Raw genomic sequence first — 19464 nt, forward strand, 5'->3', positions numbered from 1 at the left:
GTGGGAGGAAATCCCAAAGTGATGCAGGTCTTAGACGTTTACCATTTCGGTGAAACCCACGAGCATCGGTATGGTGCTGACAAACCTAGAAACATAATCGGGGCGAACCGGGATTCGAACCCACAATCACAGGTTTCTGGCGTGCCCAAGGGATGTAACCCTGCACAGCTAATCGCGGCGCCTTAGACGGCTGGGCCCCCTGCCTGTGTGTTATTGAACTCGCCACTGGAACTCGTTGTTAGCCAAAACAGGACACACACATATCGATCGTATTAATTACACGATGGTACGTGCCAGTGGGCGGACCTCATTCAGAGTCATATTGGGTCACTTGTCAGGTTGGGGCACTAAACACAGCAAATACCTTACAATTATTTCTTTTTCTCTAACTTGGCAAATGATTCAGCCATGTGCTCTAGCTGTGAAGGCTTCAAATCAACATATAAATACTCTGTGTGTTGTGTGGAAAGTATGTTCATTGCCGGAAACATGTTTACGACTTTGACCTTGGACTCTGTAGTCGGTTGTCCTGTACCCAAGCATCAGGATTAAACAATTCAAAGGGTACTTACTGGTCTATAACACAACCAACCCTATTTGACCTTGACTTGAATACCACTGACCTTTGATGTAACACATATGTAAGGCCTTATTTTGTAGTATGCAGTGTTCAAGAAAAGAAAAGTCTTTTGACAAACATTTAGTGAAATGAAAAAAACTCAAGAATTTGTCATTGAAGTTCATAAGATATTCTGAATAATATGCTATTCAACCAATAGCTAAGGACCAAAATAGTCAAGGTGTGATCCTTAGCAAATGTTGAGTAGTTTATGTATACAAGTCTATATTCTAACAAAAATCCCAATCAATTATCATTGGGTAACGTCTCACAATCATACTTCCGTGATGGCGTGACCTACGGGCTTTTTGTTCATTCATTAGTTACAGTACTACTTTGAAGTTAATAATTAAAAAAAAAACTAAAAAAAACCACCCACACTGAATTTTCGGACAAACTTTTGGTAAACAACATGATAAAAATGAAAACTAGGGGTAAGATCTGACAGACGTGCAAATACCAAGTGTTCTGCTTGTAGCTAGGTGAACGTGTTGCAACAAATACCACCATGCACTACCATTCCGATATTATTACCCAAATAAACACAACCTCAGACCAGGCTTGAAGTACCAGCCACCTTCAAATTCCACCTTCACACACTGCTTATAATAATTACACTCAAAAGGCTCAGAAACAAACTGAATGAACATTTTATTTACACATGATACACTGATACTGCTTCAGCTACACATTCTTCTTGCTGAATCTGTTAAGGACTCCATGTTGAAGCTTGCCGCGACCTTCATTTCTCGTCTGCTCTCGGGACTGCTCCTGTTTCAGTTTGTTTGACTCACGAGCTACTTCTCTTCTCACAGTGTCCTTGACCTCTTGCTTCCTGTGTTCCACTTTCCCCGCCTTGCTGCCACCTCGCATCTTGTAACGAGGAGTGAACTCTGTCTTCTCCACCTTCAGAAACTGAAAATCAAAATGAATAGTGAGTGAGTTAGTTGCATTTAACACCGCTTTGACCAGATTACAGTTACATCACAGCTTCACCTGCCATGTGCTCCAGCTGTGAAGGCTTCACCTGCCATGTGCTCCAGCTGTGAAGGCTTCACCTGCCATGTGCTCCAGCTGTGAAGGCTTCACTTGCCATGTGCTCCAGCTGTGAAGGCTTCACCTGCCATGTGCTCCAGCTGTGAAGGCTTCACTTCACCTGCCATGTGTTCCAGCTGTGAAGGCTTCACTTGCCATGTGCTCCAGCTGTGAAGGCTTCACTTGCCATGTGCCTCGGCTGTGAAGGCTTCACCTGTCATGTGTTCCAGCTGTGAAGGCATCACCTGCCATGTGCCTCGGCTGTGAAGGCTTCAACTGCCATGTGCTCCAGCTGTGAAGGCTTCACTTGCCATGTGCTCCAGCCATGAAGGCTTCACTTGCCATGTGCTCCAGCTGTGAAGGCTTCACCTGCCATGTGCTCCAGCTGTGAAGGCTTCACTTGCCATGTGCTCCAGCTGTGAAGGCATCACCTGCCATGTGCCTCGGCTGTGAAGGCTTCACATGCCATGTGCTCCAGCTGTGAAGGCTTCACCTGCCATGTGCTCCAGCTGTGAAGGCTTCACTTGCCATGTGCTCCAGCTGTGAAGGCTTCACCTGCCATGTGCTCCAGCTGTGAAGGCTTCACTTCACCTGCCATGTGCTCCAGCTGTGAAGGCTTCACTTGCCATGTGCTCCAGCTGTGAAGGCTTCACCTGCCATGTGCTCCAGCTGTGAAGGCTTCACTTGCCATGTGCTCCAGCTGTGAAGGCATCACCTGCCATGTGCCTCGGCTGTGAAGGCTTCACCTGCCATGTGCTCCAGCTGTGAAGGCTTCACTTGCCATGTGCTCCAGCCATGAAGGCTTCACTTGCCATGTGCTCCAGCTGTGAAGGCTTCACCTGCCATGTGCTCCAGCTGTGAAGGCTTCACCCGCCATGTGCTCCAGCTGTGAAGGCTTCACCTGCCATGTGCTCCAGCTGTGAAGGCTTCACCTGCCATGTGCTCCAGCTGTGAAGGCTTCACCTGCCATGTGCTCCAGCTGTGAAGGCTTCACCTGCCATGTGCTCCAGCTATGAAGGCTTCACCGGCCATGTGCTCCAGCTGTGAAGGCTTCACCTGCCATGTGCTCCAGCTGTGAAGGCTTCACCTGCCATGTGCTCCAGCTGTGAAGGCTTCACCTGCCATGTGCTCCAGCTGTGAAGGCTTCACCTGCCATGTGCTCCAGCTGTGAAGGCTTCACTTGCCATGTGCTCCAGCTGTGAAGGCTTCACCTGCCATGTGCTCCAGCTGTGAAGGCTTCACTTGCCATGTGCTCCAGCTGTGAAGGATTCACCTGCCATGTGCTCCAGCTATGAAGGCTTAACTTGCCATGTGCTCCAGCGGTGAAGGCTTAACTTGCCATGTGCTCCAGCTACGAAGGCTTCACCTGCCATGTGCTCCAGCCATGAAGGCTTCACCTGCCATGTGCTTTAGCTGTGAAGGCTTCACCTGCCATGTGCTCCAGCTGTGAAGGCTTCACCTGCCATGTGCTTTAGCTGCTGCACATGCTGCATGAACTCTCTGCTCATATCTCGAGGATGTAAGACTTACCTCCAGTTTATTCTTCTCTTTGATCATCTCGTCGTAGCTCTTCGCCTCAATCTGACCCACTTTCTTGGTGTCCAGGGTGATCATATCTATGGGTATCTGTAAAGGAAATCATGTGATACATTGCAACACAAGTTCCTGCACTAGCAGAGTACAGACATCAAATCCCAGTTATCCATACAAATATAGAGAACATGTGCACTGACCCCATAACAAACTGCAGTCAAAAATATTCAATTTATTTCATGGTGCCTGTGATTCATGGAGCAATCACATACCTCGATGAGTAGGAAAAACAATGAAGTGCCCTTCTCTGTTTAAAAAATAAATGAGGACCTGCTAAACATTAACGAATTACATGCTGATCTCAAACCAATAAAATCCTCCCCATTCAGACACATCATACTGACTCTGAGTTGACCAGTCCTTGTTATATCCCCTTATGCCGAGCACCAGGCATTAACACATAAAAACAAATCTTTAAGCATGAGTGAGTGAGTATTGTTTTACGCCGCTTTTAGCAATATTCCAGCAATATCACGGCGGGGGACACCAGAAATGGGCTTCACACATTGTACCCATGTCGGGAATCGAACCTGGGTCTTCTGTTGATGAGCGAACGCTTTAACCACTAGGCTACCCGACTGCACTCTTTTGGCATGACGCGGCCGAGGATGGGACCACCAACCTTCCGATCTGTAGGCAGACACTTCCGCTCTATTAGCGACAGAGGTGGTCCCGAGCAAGGAAAAAGAGACATACCTTGTCCAGCAGCATCTTGACCTCGGCCTGTCGCCGCTGTTTCTTGGTCTGGTATGGATTCACCTCCAGAGCATCAAAGTTGGCCTCTCCAGACCCTGCACAAACACAAATAGATATAAAGGCCATGCAGATAGAAAAGCTCTAACTGAGGAGTGAGGACCCATGTCTGCTGCGTGAGCTGATCTATGGCTTATCCCACAGAACCATCTCGCAGTGAGTGAGTTGGGTTTCACACCACTTGAAGTATTTTGATTATATCTTAGTGTGTCAGCATAATTTGGGGATCTTCCCGAGGCAAGAGAGTTAATGGACGATAAAAGTCCAGTTGCCACCCAAGTTGGCGAACTTGGCTGGAATTTCTGAGTTATATTTTTGGCTTGACTAACAAGTCGTTTAGTCACAGCAGGTCATCTCATTTGTGAATTCACTGAACACGTTTATAGTGCTGACAGATTATGAATATTTGTTTGTTTGTTTATTTGTTGTTTAATGCCACACTCGGAAATATTCCAGCTATGATGTCGGTCTGTAAATAACTGAGTATGGACCAGACAATCCAGTGATTGACATCATGAGCATCGATCTACACAATTGGGATTGATGACATGCATCAACCAAGTCAGCGAGCCTGACTACCTGATCCCGTTAGTCGCCTCTTACGACAAGCCTAGTCGCCTTTTACGGCAAGCATGGGTTACTGAAGACCAATAACTGGGGTGGGGTGGATGTGGTCCTTAGGGATATCTGTACCGTGTGAGTACAGCTGCTAGTCAGGCCTTGTGACCTCACTTCCTGTTGCTTCTCATGACATGGACAACGACGTTTGTTGTTTAACGCCGCACTCAGCAATATTCCAGCTATATGATGGCGGACTGTAACCAGACAATCTAATGATTGATATCATGAGCATACAAAGACATGCATGAACTAAGTCCGCAAGCCTGACCATCCGATCTCGTTTGTCGCCTCATACGACAAGGATTGTTGCAGAAGACCGAATCAAACCCGGATCCTCAAGGGTCCCTTGACAAGGAATGCACATAGGAGACTAACCTGGAACAAGAAGGCTGGCAAATCCTTCCGAGTGGCTCACACCAAGAACATCCTCATATGGACAGAACTGTACACCCCTGATGGAGGATGGGATGCGATGCTGCATGTAAGGGGAGGTAACTCTCTGCTGACAGCAGTCCTTAAATACCTGAAATCATCCATGTACACCATGTACACATGCACCTGTGACAACTTAACCTCAAAGGATGTGAAAAGAGATTTATGCATCTTCCTGCAATATCAATGCCAAATACCAGGAATGGCCTGTAAGTGCCATTGAAAATAAATACTTGGAAATACACCAGTTATTACTTGTCTTGTTTTGCCATCTGCAGATTATGATAGAATATGTAACTGTATTTGTAATGAGTAAGGATGAGACATATGGACGAACAACTTCTTTATTACAATAAGGAGCGATGGTTTCAGTGTAGGTTCTAACACCGTTATCAAGCAAGTGAAGTACAGAGTATGGTTGACAAGAATATAGTGTTTATACAGTTGAGTAGGTTTAAGATCAGTTACACTGTTGTATTTGTAATGAGTTGTGTTTCTGCATGAAGTAAGTCAGTGAATGCAACAACTGTGTCCATGACACTTTTGGAGGAACATACACTCAAGCAATGCAGAACTTACCAACAAGAAAAGGAAATGTATTCAATACTGTGAGATGACATTATGTGCCAAGTTTGGTTGCCATTGAAACTCAAAAAAATTTATTTTTTTTCAATCCCAAACTATCAAAAGACAACGTCGGCGTGACGAGCAAACGCTTTAACCACAAGGCTACCCAACCGCCCCTATACTACTCAGAAGAAGTTAAGAACACCCAATTCCTGAACACTCATTGCCATGACAGATTAATTGTAGTAAATGGGTGTTTTCTAACTTCTATTGAGTGGTATATATCAGTCATATTACGTGGTTAGGAGTGTCTGACCTGGACGACGTTGCCCGTGCCAGCTGCGATCATGCCCTGCTGACTGAAGGCAAGGGATCCCGCCCCTGTTTGTAGCTTGTAACTCTGCAGCATCCTGTACATCCGCAGATCCCAGATCTTCATCTTCCCATCAATCCCAGAGGAGGCCATGTACCTAAAAGTAAGTGAGTGAGTGAGTGAGTGAGTGAGTGAGTGAGTGAGTGAGTGAGTGAGTGAGTGAGTGAGTGAGTGAGTGAGTGAGTGAGTTGGGCAGGAATTGGAAATACAGAAAGTTTTGACTGAAACACAGACCGTTAAACCAACACTTTGTCTTTGAAACTGTATAATTGTGATGAAAATAAGCAGTTACATTTAAATTCCAAAGGAGCCCCAGAGGTATGAGAGATTCATGAACCTTTGGAAAATCTAGATACTTCATTTAGCCATTTTAGGGCCCTAGCATTACAGTAATGGCTGTGCGAAAAGGAAAATAAATATGGTTCAAGGACAGACTATCAGACCATGTTTAAACTGAAATTTCATTTGCTGAGTATCAGTAGTTCAATTATTCCAGGGTGTGAATAATGCAGAACTCTTGTCCATACAGTCAAGAAGTAGTACTGTAAAATGAATTTTAATTCAAACACTTACTTCCCCGAGTTGTCAATGGCCAGGGATCTAACGCCCCCAATGTGACACAGCATCTTGGCTGCATAGCTCTTCAGATTAGGAGTCCACAATGTCACTGTACCTGCACACACAAATAGCAAAAGTGAGTTGGGTTTAACGCAGCGTTGAACAGTATTCCAATTATATCACAGTGTGTCAGCTCAATGTGGGAGGAAAGCCCGAAGTGATGCAGGTCTTGAGATGCTTACCACTTTGGTGAAACCCACGAGCATGGGTATGGTGGTGACAAACCTAAAAACATAATCGGGACAAACAACGATTTGAACCCACTATCACAGGTTTTTGTCATACCCTTGGAGTGCAACTCTGCACAGCAAATTGCAGCACTCGTGCTCCCTGTAGCCTTAAAGCTCTTTTCAGAGCTCCTGATAAGCTTTTGGTGTAGTGGACATTTTACCCATGCATTCTAAAATCATTGGGTATCAGTAATTCTATCTGGGTATTCAAATTTCTGTTACCCACTAGTTTTTACACATGTGCGTATTTAAGTTAAATATTTAAAAACACTAATCATCTAGTCCCTGCAAACTGGTGTCGTGTGGGTTTCGAGAGCTTTATAGGACTCAAAAATACCACGATACTTCCACAAGAAAGTGTGATGGCAAATGATCATGATGTAAATCGTGGAGTTTGGCAAGGTTGACGGAATGCCTGTTTATAATTTCAAAATAAGTTGCTGATTTGCTAATCGAATACGCAGGGTTACTTCACAATATTTTGATGATATGCACAAGTTTTATTTTTGTAGCGTATCTGTAATGTTCGTTGCGTACTTGATACGCTTGGTTTTTATTTTAATGTTTATTTCTGCATTTCTGATGCGTATTTTACGCAGATACGCAGCTTATCTGGAGCTCTGTCTTTAACAATATTTTTCCATATTGAGGCGTGAACACCATGACTAGGTTTTACAGAGAACGGAACCAATGGCCCATGCATTATGAGTGAACACTTTTACCACTTGGCTATCCCCGTCACAGACCAGGAGTCATGGGATGGCAACACTGCCTTGTCCATGGCGTACATTATGGCATAGTGACGTCTGCTCTTAAACCATTAATGGTTGACAAAAGCTGTTGAGTGATTTGTTGTCTGGGTCATATGGTGGGCAGGTCTGGGGATCCCTTGTCTGGGGAACTTGGTTGTCATGGCCTCAAATGCTTGCTCTTACCTCCGGGGTGTCCGAGGTGGACCACGGCGTTGCTGCGGTTCTGACACATAACGTCCAGGCGGCCACTGTGGGTGTAGACTCCGGCCACCTTCTTCCCTACTGACGTGTCCACGTACGTCAGGAAACCCTTTGCACTCTGGTATACAGGGAAACATAACTGACTTTAAGATATTTATTATATACTTCAGTGAGAAAGATGAGTTTTCTGAAGTTGAGAAAAGTGATATTTTCATTGCAGTTGACATAACACTTGATATTTCACTGCAGTGAACAGAACGCTTTGACGGAACTATTTTCATACAAGAGTTACCTCCCTGCAAATTGTCTCCCTTTGTCGTAAGAGTCTGGCCCGTGCACAATTTTTTTACTTCCTTTTTACGTTAGTTCCTCATTGTCAAGCAAAACAATGACAGATGGTCATACCTTTTATTCAAACAGCTTCCCAGCTTTCAAGAATATTTATTTTTACGTCGATTTTGTATATAATCATATCCAAATGTATGATAAAGAACTTTAGTGACCTCAAATATTTTTTATTACTTTTATTATATTTTTTAAGATATTGCAAACTCGGAACTACTTTTTAAGTTGCAATAACAAGGGGTGGTGAAACGTTCCAGCGTGATAGGTAGGGGAATTTATGTTTCAAGGTTTTACATTTGTAATGAAAAAAACAATCATTCCGGTAGACAACTACACACAAAGTATATAAAAAATAGGGTATTCATGGTTCTCTAGAAATATCATGTTTCTCTCATCGCATGACAGAGGAAAGGAGATTTATTACTTGCCTGTGAAGAGATCACCCGTTTAATAAACATACAGCTGTATTACACATTGTGTAATACCAAAACTCGTGCTCATGTACTCTCGGAACACGTTTCACGAACAAATATTGAAAGCTCTCAACATCCCTTGGCTTATTCAACGACATTGCATGTGGAGATGATAGATCACTGAGAGGAGCTTATGCACACTCGATGACCCCAGCAACCTTGTTGCTAGGTTGACGTCACATGGCATTGTTTCGCCGAAGGATCTTGCAACAAAATTCCACAAATTACGTCATCAGGTATTGTGACGTGATTGTAAACTTTGAGGTGCAAGGCCCTGTTCCACAATCGTACGGTAGCGCAACGACAGTCGTTGGTCTAAGTTAAGTATATGAGTTGCGATAACCTTAACGCTACGATAATTTTGTGGAACGGACGCCTGAATTCTAAAGGTGGACCGTTGGATGGTCAGATACCAGAACTATTCACTCGTTTCATAAAATTGGTATTACACGGGAGCTCGTTTAGTATTCTTTATATCTTCACTCTCCTTTACCCCATCACGCGATAAGTGAAACATGATATTTCACGAGACCCACGAAATATCCTCTATCATCTCATCTACTCGCTACTGTGACTGGGAATCTTACATTGACTCGTCACAGTGCTGGATTCTTACATCGCCTCGTCACGGTGCTGGAATCTTACGCCTACTCACCGCGGTGGCCAGGAGGAAGTGGTAGGGCAGGAACTCCATCCGCAGGGCCGTGTCAATGGCCTTCAGGCAGTGCAGCTCGATGCCCTGGTTGTCATAGATATACGTCCACTGTCGCTGGGCAACAGCAAACATTGTCTCCTGGTGGAGCCACCTAGGGAGATAATGTGTCACCTGAACTAGTTGGGCAGACATGGATTCATCTAGGACGAAGCAAGCAAATGGGAAACAGGCACGATTGTGTCACCACACTGTGATCTAATAAGAGGTATTTATCATGGGCACCCCCCCTTTTTATTTCGAAAAAAATCTTTATTTCTGTATAAATTACCGCAAAAGACAATAAATAGATCTTAACTGTGCACCCCCCCTTTTCAAAAAAGCTGTATCCGCCTATGTTTATGTATAGCTCGCATTCAATGTCAATACTGCTCAACTATTTATAAGGATAATCAGATATATTGTTCTATATAAATATACACATGTCATACGGGAATCAGTTTTGTGTATCATGGAAGGACAAAAATATCCCCATCAAGAGTGGAGCAGTATATTTATAATGACAACTTCAGCATAGGCGGAGCCAGAGGGGAGGTCCATGGGGTCCGGACCCACCCTTTTGAAAACAAAATGTAGTATGCTGTAGATAATCTCTCCTCACACAACCCTCCTCCACTGAGAGGGGATTTTGATACTTGGACTAGGGCTGCAACGAATACACTATGAGGCGAATACGATTCATATCACGAATATAGAGTAAAGAATACGAATATTAATTCACGAATACAATAACAAGTCAGCAGTCGATGTATTATTTGTTATACTCAGTGAAACAATAACATCATAAATTATTTGACATGGTTTGTTAATCATTAATATATTATACATTTATATACTGTACTTATCCAGGTACTAGTATCTGCTCAAATGCGACAATGACCAGTGACCACAATAACGTCAAATTAAATATTATGAGAGTGTTGTCTTTTGAAGACATCTATGCATATAATATGTTCTCATGGATATTTTTAGGTACAGGGTATGTAAATGCACATGATTGCATATTCATAAATATTCGATTCTATTTGCCACGAATAACGAATTCAATTCATGAATGGATACGGTTCAATTCACCGAATACGCGAGTGAATCGTAACAGCCCTACTTTGGACCCTTCGCTTTTAAAATTGCTGGATCCGCACTTGTTCAGTATTTGCAGCCCCACAAATTTGTTTTTTCTCCAACACTAGTCCCGAGGAGTGAGTGAGTGAGTGAGTGAGTTTGGTTTTACGCCGCTTTTAGCAATATTCCAGCAATATCACGGCGGGGGACACCAGAAATGGGCTTCACACACTGTACCCATGTCGGGATCGAACCCGGGTCTTCGGCGTGACGAGCGAACGCTTTAACCACTAGGCTACCCGACCGCCCCCTAGTCCCGAGGACAAGAGCAAACCATATTAATGTAGTTATCATAGTAACTGTACATTTTACACTAAATTGTATATTTATATACTTATCCTATCCCTCACTATGCACTTCTTCTTTCGATCCTTATGCTTCTAAAAACATTTCACCTCAACACATCCCAGTATCACCAGGGTCACCACCCCAAGAAATGGGTCACGCACTGTAATCCTGTGCGTTGTGACCTTACAAGACCTGATCACCTGACTACCCCTGCCACATCATTCTCTGTCTTAGAGCTAACAGGCTGGAGGGGCCGTGATGCGGGGAGGGTCGGGGGGCATATAGCATGTGAGATATGATAAGTATATAAATACACAATGTAATATAAAATTTATTTTTTTTTAAACTTATCCAATCTTATTATGCATTTAGAATAAATAAATAAAAAAAGTTACAACTTAATGGAAAACAACTACTGATTTATTGCATTAGTGACATTTTATTATATTCTTACACGGTTCTCAAGCTGGAATGATAGAATCTACATCGAAGCGCCACTAAAGCAATAAACCAAAAGTTGTTATCCATAAAGTTGTATGTTTTATTATTTTTACTATAAATACCTACTTGATGTCATTGACAGTTTCCATGACATTGAACTCGCACATAAGTTTCTTTGTCTGCCAGTCAAAGGCAGCCATGTGACCTTTGGCCCCTCCCAACAAGAGATGTCTGTAAACAATAGCTGTCATTCAGTGTACAGTAACTATGGCAACAAGCAAATGTGCCATCAACAAAAGCTGGCAGCCGGAAAATTCTCCCCCACAACATTTCTGACAAATCAATCCTCTGAAAAATAAAATGGAGAGATAATTTGCATCTAGAACATGTTGATATCATGAAAATGGTGTTTATCAAAGTGTTTTGAGTTTGTTCTAACTATTAAGGTATATGAGGGTGCTATACAACCGCAATGTTGTCATTAGCTTAGGTTATGTTTGAATTGACATAACAATCAGTTTTATTATGAACACAAAACAATTTTCAGTATGTTTTTTCCCCTAAGATTAGTCCTGTGCCATAAATATATATTCTTTATCACAGTGTGTTTCTTATCAACTTGAGTTACATTACCTCAGAACCATCTTCCTGAGGCAAGAGCGTCCACTAGCCTTTTTATCAAAGTCTTGTTTCTACCCTTGCCACACCATGCCCACTTTCCTGTGCTAAATATGATTGGACTATCGCACATATCGATAAATCAATCAGAGAACGTTTCACAAAATCAACATCCATTACATCTTTGTTGACATGTCTTTTTCATCTTTTAAACCCCCAAACGATTGCCATTGTTTTTGTGTCAGGGTTGAAATCGCGAATGTTTTCATTATCTGATCGACTAGGTCGTCCCCTATGGTAGTCGCTATCTTAGTGAAGCTATATGAGATAAAACAGCAATCTGATTGGATATCGCGTTTTCATTACAAGGAGCACAACTCGTGACGTACATGAGGTGGCGCCAGGGTCGAGCCAAGAAAAGTGGCCTTGGTGTGGCAAGGGTAGAAACTAGGCTATGATATAGACTAGTGGATTCGCTTGCCTCGAAAACAGTTTTATTTTCAGATGAGTATCAAAACAATTCTAATATTTAAAGACTGTATTTCTCTATGTTGTAGTCCATACACACCTCCCATTTCGTGAGTAGTTTAACCGATATGGACCAAAGTCTTTTAACGTCAGTTGAAAATACTGAAACAAATAAATAATTTTAGATTAATAACACAACAGATAAGAACCATATCAACATGATATTGAGATAATACGGATGCCAGTTACAAATAACAACTTTTGAAAATATAAGAGCGCTTGTGACCACCATACTTTGATTGAGACATTTCTATATATCATATGCTAAAATGACAGACATACAGCATGGTGTTGGAGTTCTGGAAGTATCTAGGATCAGCTTATTGTTAGGTCTGTGTATTGGCATAATAATTGTATCGCAAAATATTATGATTCAGGTTTTTGTTTTGTTTGTTGTTTAAAGCCGCACTCAGCAATATTTCAGCTATGTGACAGTGGTTTGTGAAAAATCAATTGGGATACGATGACAAGATCAACCAAATCAGCGAGCCCGACCACCAGATCCTGTTAGTCAACTCTCATGGCAATCATGGGTTGTCAAAGACCTATTTGAACCCGGATCTTCACGGGTCATGGTATATACATGGAAAGTGACATGTCCAGGAGAGTAATTCCAGCATTAAAGAGATTGATAAGAAGCCCTGGGGGGATAGTATACAAAATCGCTGTCCAAAATCCCCAAATTTGACTCTTTTAATTTACTTTTCAATATTTTATGTCGTTCGATACCAAGCATTACTCATTATTTCACAGAAATACTTTGTTTTCCAACTATTTTACTTCCACCTAAAAATATATTACCCACTGCAAAATTGTTTTCCTAATACGTGATCAAAATACATTTCCTCCTTGTTCTAACCACGAAACTACGCGCTTAATAAATATCGTGCATATTATACGCATCATTCTGATTCAGACACATTTAGTGTAAAAAGACGGATGTTCCGATTGAACATTTTAGTCAGGCATCGGTTACCTCCCTTTATCGGCTTGTCGACCAGTCACTTGTACGCAAGACGGTTCGCGCAGTTTCGAAGAAAGTAAACATGTTTCAACGCGATGGAAAATGGGTGTGCGTGAAATAATTTATATATTTTGTAACTCTACGATGAAGAAGCTTTTAGAAAATACTACGTGTTAGTTTCTTAAAAATATGTACATAGGAGAAAATTGCTGTCAAAAACAGAACATTTTGCTCGATTTTTGCACATTTTTCTCCCAATTTGACCGTTAATTATTTTTCTTATCACATTTTTTTCATGTCATTCGATAACTAGTAGAATGATCAATAACTGTACTTAATTTTGTTTTAATATTTTCACAAATAACGCTTGTAGAGACATTTTTGTGCAACATGCAGAAATCCATGGTCCACTGACAGGCCGTCACGCATACGAGTGACCCCTCCCAGTTGGTCACTTGTACGCGAGACGGGAGAGCCGTCTCGCGTACACATTACGTCCTCTACTGGTATAGTGATTAAAACGGTCGCTTGTCACGATGAAGGCTGGGTTCGATTCCCACATGGGTACAATGTGTGAAGCCCATTTCTGGTGTCCCCCATCGTTATATTGCTAGAATATCGCTAAAAGCAGCATAGAACCATATTCGCTGATAAGAAACCCTATCATAAGCCCGATCCCATTAGTCGCCTCTTACGACAAGCATGGGTTGCTGAAGACCTTACGATACAGGTATCTGTATTGCGATAAGTACTGTGATATATTGGGAGGTAAAGTGTTTGACAGTGATTGACACTGCTTGTACATGCAGGTCCTATTACAACATGTTAAAGTCAGCTTGGTCAGTTGCCGACATTTTGAGGTCAGTTATACAGGGGAGATAACAATGTGAGAGAAGAATCACTTCCTTCTTTCTGGCAATCAATTTCGAAGATAAACATTTCTATGTAGAATTAATGTTAAACGACACAAATGATAGCAAAGCTTGTTATCGTATTTGACGTAATAAGCGCCCAGGGCGCTCTCAAAATTAGATATAGGGGGCTCTTATCAGACTATTATTTTGGTTGAAAAAACAGAGTTGAAAGCTAAATTTTATGGTTTTTTGCTGACAGCCTGAATTGTTTATATGCGACAGATATATTTTTCCAGAATTTAATTGCCCACAATTAAGGGTGCATGTAACACACGAGTACGTATTATACAGGAATAAATAAGTCTTGGGTACATTGATCAATCGGAAGCGGTGCTAATTGGGATTGTTCACTTGCCAATTAATAAGCAAATATCGCCGTGGGCGCTTATTAGAGCGGGGCGCTTATTACGTCGAATACGGTATATCTAGTTCACCTAATACACATGATGTACAGAAACACAAAAAGAACATAGTTTTGTCCGGTGGTCAAGTCTTCCATCAACTCACCTTCTGGGCACTGAGAATGTCGACCGAGTCGACGATATCTTGCTGTGTTATGTCAACAGTTGTCTCCCCTTCCTCTGCTTCTAGGAATCTGCAACATGATGCAACAGGCATTACATTTATAATGATGAAATCCTCAATTATCCAGCACATTATGTCTCCCTTCTTTGATGGCCCATCCCCTGGACCCATTTGCCACCACAGTTCATTTCGGACTTCACCAGTAAATGTTAAGATATCAACATCTTGGAGCTGTATTTGTGACGGCACATAAAAGTCAAGATAGACGTGGGTGATATGGATGATTGGTTTAATCGTGGAAAACAGTGTAATTTGATTGGCTTTCTATATTTAGCATCGTTGAGCTGGGAGCAAACTCAAAACAAAAATCGGGTGTCGAATGGGTCCAGGTCTTGTTTAATATTAGATTGGAGACTTAATACAATGCATAACTTTGGACAGACCTCATATTTTGTGTGGCTGTGGTCCAATCATAAAAACATTCTAAAACAAAGAGTAAAGAATGTCAGTTAAATGAACCCTTTTCCTAATGAAACCTTCCACTTGTGTTTAAACATGACGTTGAAGAGAATGAATATGCCCCCCCTTTCCCCCGCTCTTACATTACACCCAAGAGAATTACGTCCCCCCCCTGCCCCCACCTACCCACTCTCCTCTTGAAGCAGCAGCTCCGCCCTGGCAGCCTGGGACACAGCGAAGTCCACCCTCCGCTCCTCCTGCCTCAACCTGTGACTGTCCAACCTGGTCCGCGCCTCTGTCTGAAGAGTAACAGGGTCACAATCAACACACAGTAGAATCATAGGACCTACAGTGCGTTTGCATGTTTGTTTGTTTTTTCTTTAACACTGCACTCACCAATATTTCAATTATATGACGGCGGTCTGCAAATAATTAAGTCCGGACCAGACAGTCCAGTGATTGATATCATGAGCATCGATCCCTGCAATTGGGATTGGTTTTACATTTACGGTAGATCTGGGACTGAATATCACCGCGGTATATCCCGGAAGTGCCCAGGTACTTACAGTGGTCAGTTTCTCAGATCGCTGGTACTTCTTCAGCTTCTCCTCATCTACAGGGGCATCCCCTGGGTAGGGATCTTCTTCCTGGAACAGTGAGTGAGAGAGTGAGTGAGTTGGGTTTCAGTTCACAGCATGTCAGCTTGGTGAGGGAGGGAAACCTTAAGTGATCATTGTGACGTGTGAGTCAGTGTATATGGTTTTATTCCGCTTTTACTTTTAGCAATATTCCAGCAATATCACAGCGAGGACACCAGAAATGGTCTTCACACATAGTACCCATGAGGGGAATCGAACCCAGGCATTCAGCGTGACGAACAAACGCTTTATCCACTAGGCTACCCCACCGCCCCGATCATGGTGATGTCCAAAGTGTCAACAAACCTAGAAACATAATCAGGGTAAATCTGGGATTCAAACCCAAGATCACAAATGTCAGGCCTGACTAAGGGACACAACTCTGCACAGAGAATTGCGGCACCCTAGAGTTGATGACTGGGACACAGGCGGAGGCTTTTCAGTTGCCTTTAGCCTTTCATAATGTAACTCTATTGCACAAGCAGCTTCTGAGCTGACTGCATGGAAGGTAGGTGATGTATTATGCTGTCTAAGCAAAAACATTCAATGGGCCTCCTTGACCAAATACTGTTTATCGTGAAATTAATGCGTCTCCAAAAGAATGCGACCGCCAGCCCCTGGCCAAAAATGCGACTCAGTATGAATACGACACCCCTCCTCCTCTCAAGCAACAGTGGATATATCTAAAGAAAATGTCCTCTGACAGGTTTACAGGAGAATCCTCACCTTAATCCAATCACAAACCAAATAGCACCGCTTATTATTGAGTAGAGCACTTCCGCTTAAACAATACATGCGCTCTGGCTCGTGTCAGCCTTTGACGCAGACGCAAAGAACAAAGACACTGTGTTGCAAGGGTAGTGTCTGTCTGGAAAATGTCCTCTGTCAGGTTTACAGGAGAATCCTCAATCACAAACCAAATAGCACCGCTTATTATTGAGTAGAGCACTTCCGCTAAAACAATACATGCGCTCTGGCTCGTGTCAGCCTTTGACGCAGACGCAAAGAACAAAGACACTGTGTTGCAAGGGTAGTGTCTGTCAGGAAAATGTCCTGTGTCAGGTTTACAGGAGAATCCTCAATCACAAACCAAATAGCACCGCTTATTATTGAGTAGAGCACTTCCGCTAAAACAATACATGCGCTCTGGCTCGTGTCAGCCTTTGACGCAGACGCAGAGAACAAAGACACTGTGTTGCGTGGGTGGTGTCTGTCTGGAAAATGTCCTCTGTCAGGTTTACAGGAGAATCCTCACCTTAATCCAACCTTACATTAATCCAATCACACACCAAATAGCACCGCTTATTAGCGCTGAGTAGAGCACTTCCGCTAAAACAATACATGCACTCTGGCTTGTGTCGGCCTTTGACGCAGACGCAAAGAACAAAGACACTGTGTTGCGTGGGTGGCGTCTGTCTGGACTTGCAGGTGTGATCAGTGATTGACCCCATCAGTGACAATTAAAGGATGTGTTATGTTTGAATGACATTGTTTATATACTTGTTACAAGTGCTGCTCAATAAACAGTGATGTGGAATACATAGTTGTTTGTTTTCAGAGTATGTCTAAGTTGGTATTTCTGCTATCCAAAATGTCTTATTGTTGATATAAATGCGATGTTTATTAATGCAAGCAAAGAGCTCTCGCATTTTTGGCATTTAATTCACGCTCGCGTTAATCTTAATATTTACAGTATATCAGGACTCCAAGTTCAAGTTCAAGGACGCTTGTGAAAGAAATATGGTAGCAACCGTCACAATTTATTTGGAACCAAATTGAGGCTTCAGATTCACCGACACAAACAGCATGAAGAAACATGATTTCCTTGTTGCAACACTAAAAATGTTCGTTAATATACAGGGCTTAAATGATGTCACTAACTATTTGATACACAAGGATTTCATATGTAAGTAACAGCTTTTTCCCAGTATATGTGAAGTATTGTTAAACGTCTGTAAGGTAAACTTACCTCTCGCAGGGATTTGACAACCTTGTCAGTCTTGTGTTTCCCGTGTGTCTTTTTCCGCCCAGGTTTTTCTTGTGTTGGTTTTCCCTCGCCTTTAGTAAACAATTGCTTATGTTTAGATTTCCACTTAAAGAAACGCTTTTTATTTTTGTTGCCTGTTAAATTGTCTAAATCTGGCACAAACGTCTTTGTTTCATTCTGTTTACTGTTCTCCTTATTTTTCTTCTTCTTCTTGTGTTTCTTTACCTGAAAAATATATATTATGTTTTATGTACATTATAACCCTGATAACATGTAAATCAATCTATTTGTATTAGTGAGGTGAGGTGAGGTGAGGTGAGGTGAGGTGAGGTGAGGTGAGGTGAGGTGAGGTGAAATGGGGTTTAACGTCGCGTCCAAGATCATTGCACTTTTATTGCGACGTGGATGCACGTGTGTTTGTGTGTGTGGCTGCTTGTACTAGTCCGGACTGATGCCATTTTATAGTGCTAGCCCACTGAGATACCATGCCGCAGTTTAACATGAATACCCCACTCAGACACAGCATACCGATCCATGCTGACCAGTCCTTGATTTGGACCCTTTATGCCGAGCGCCAGACAGAGTAAGAACAAATACCATCTTATAATGTCTTTTGGTATGACGTGGCCGGGGATCGAACCTTGGACCTTCCGCTATCCGGTCGGACGCAGAACCACTAGACTACGAAGGTGGTCATTTTTATAAGTGTATTCAGTATCACTTCAAAATCTTGCCAGTAAGGTAAGGTGAGGTGAGGTGAATAGGGTTTTAACGTTGCATTCAAGATAAATGCATCTATAGTGAATATCCCTCTCAGTCACAGTATACCAACTCCGAGCCGGCCAGCATTTGTTTCAGCTCTGTAACGACAGGCAGGGTAACAACATGTTAGATCATTCAACATCTGTCGTATGACGCGGCCAGTATCGAGCGAGTGAGTGAGTATGGTTTTACGCCGCTTTTAGCAATATTCCAGCAATATCACAGCGGGGGACACCAGAAATGGGCTTCACACATTGTACCCATGTCGGGAATCGAACCCGGGTCTTCAGCGTGACGAGCGAACGCTTTAACCACTGGGCTACCCGACCAGTATCGAACCCACAACTGTCCGCTCTCCAGGCAGACTCTCTATCCACGAGGCCACAGAGGCGATCAGGGTCTCTAAACATTCTCCTTGACTACGAATTAGTTTGGTTATGAACTTCCCTACAACCCTGTCAGAGCATGTCAACTGTCATGTTTAATTTGCTCCTGTCTTTTGGAGATATATGAGAATAAAACGAAGTAGAAATAGCTATCAAATAGCAGCTGTTGTACTGTGCAACTCTAAGTTTAAAACTTTGTAACAAACGTAAATACATCACGTTATTTCTTCTAGCATGACCAGGCATCACTGCCATCAGCTGATCATATTGACGATATTCTGTACTGGAAGTGAAAATTAATCACGAAATGTGTTCATAGCTGATACTTATTTTATTAATTCATTTGACAGGAACATAAATGTGAATATCTATAAAACATGTCCTACTTTCGTGTTGACATTTGTCTTAGTAGGCAGACTGCTAGTCACACGTGAATCCATTTCACAAAAAATGTACTGTCTTCCCACGTGCACTTGATTTACACTGTAAACTTCCGGTAATGTGCGCA

At 42.5% G+C, this 19464-nt stretch overlaps 1 protein-coding gene across 1 annotated transcript; it reads right to left on the minus strand.

Moving 5' to 3' along the window:
- Positions 1-1251: 1251 nt before the first annotated feature.
- Positions 1252-19457, minus strand: LOC124120378 (WD repeat-containing protein 46-like). Its single transcript, XM_046483188.2, has 15 exons — positions 19343-19457; positions 17791-18033; positions 15750-15830; positions 15370-15482; positions 14707-14794; positions 12362-12423; positions 11302-11406; positions 9268-9418; positions 7777-7912; positions 6567-6666; positions 5937-6090; positions 4997-5144; positions 3944-4038; positions 3185-3280; positions 1252-1534 (listed from the first exon to the last, which is right to left on the minus strand). Exons 1-15 carry the CDS (start codon positions 19394-19396, stop codon positions 1304-1306), a joined length of 1857 nt encoding a protein of 618 aa, XP_046339144.2. The 5' UTR covers positions 19397-19457; the 3' UTR covers positions 1252-1303.
- Positions 19458-19464: the final 7 nt, after the last annotated feature.

The sequence above is a fragment of the Haliotis rufescens genome, unplaced genomic scaffold (genome assembly GCF_023055435.1).
Source record: "Haliotis rufescens isolate VD_foot unplaced genomic scaffold, xgHalRufe1.0.p SCAF_8, whole genome shotgun sequence".
Taxonomy (NCBI): domain Eukaryota; kingdom Metazoa; phylum Mollusca; class Gastropoda; order Lepetellida; family Haliotidae; genus Haliotis; species Haliotis rufescens.

What these genes read in the sequence shown, in the direction of transcription:
- LOC124120378 (XM_046483188.2), bottom strand. Translation starts at nt 19,396, where the DNA reads ATGGATTCACGTGTGACTAGCAGTCTGCCTACTAAGACAAATGTCAAC. An exon ending in CCACCTCGGACACCCCGGAG is followed by an intron (nt 6,667 to 7,776) that starts GTAAGAGCAAGC and finishes TTGTGTGTGCAG; the next exon opens with GTACAGTGACATTGTGGACT. An exon ending in GCACGGGCAACGTCGTCCAG is followed by an intron (nt 5,145 to 5,936) that starts GTCAGACACTCC and finishes GGATGATTTCAG; the next exon opens with GTATTTAAGGACTGCTGTCA.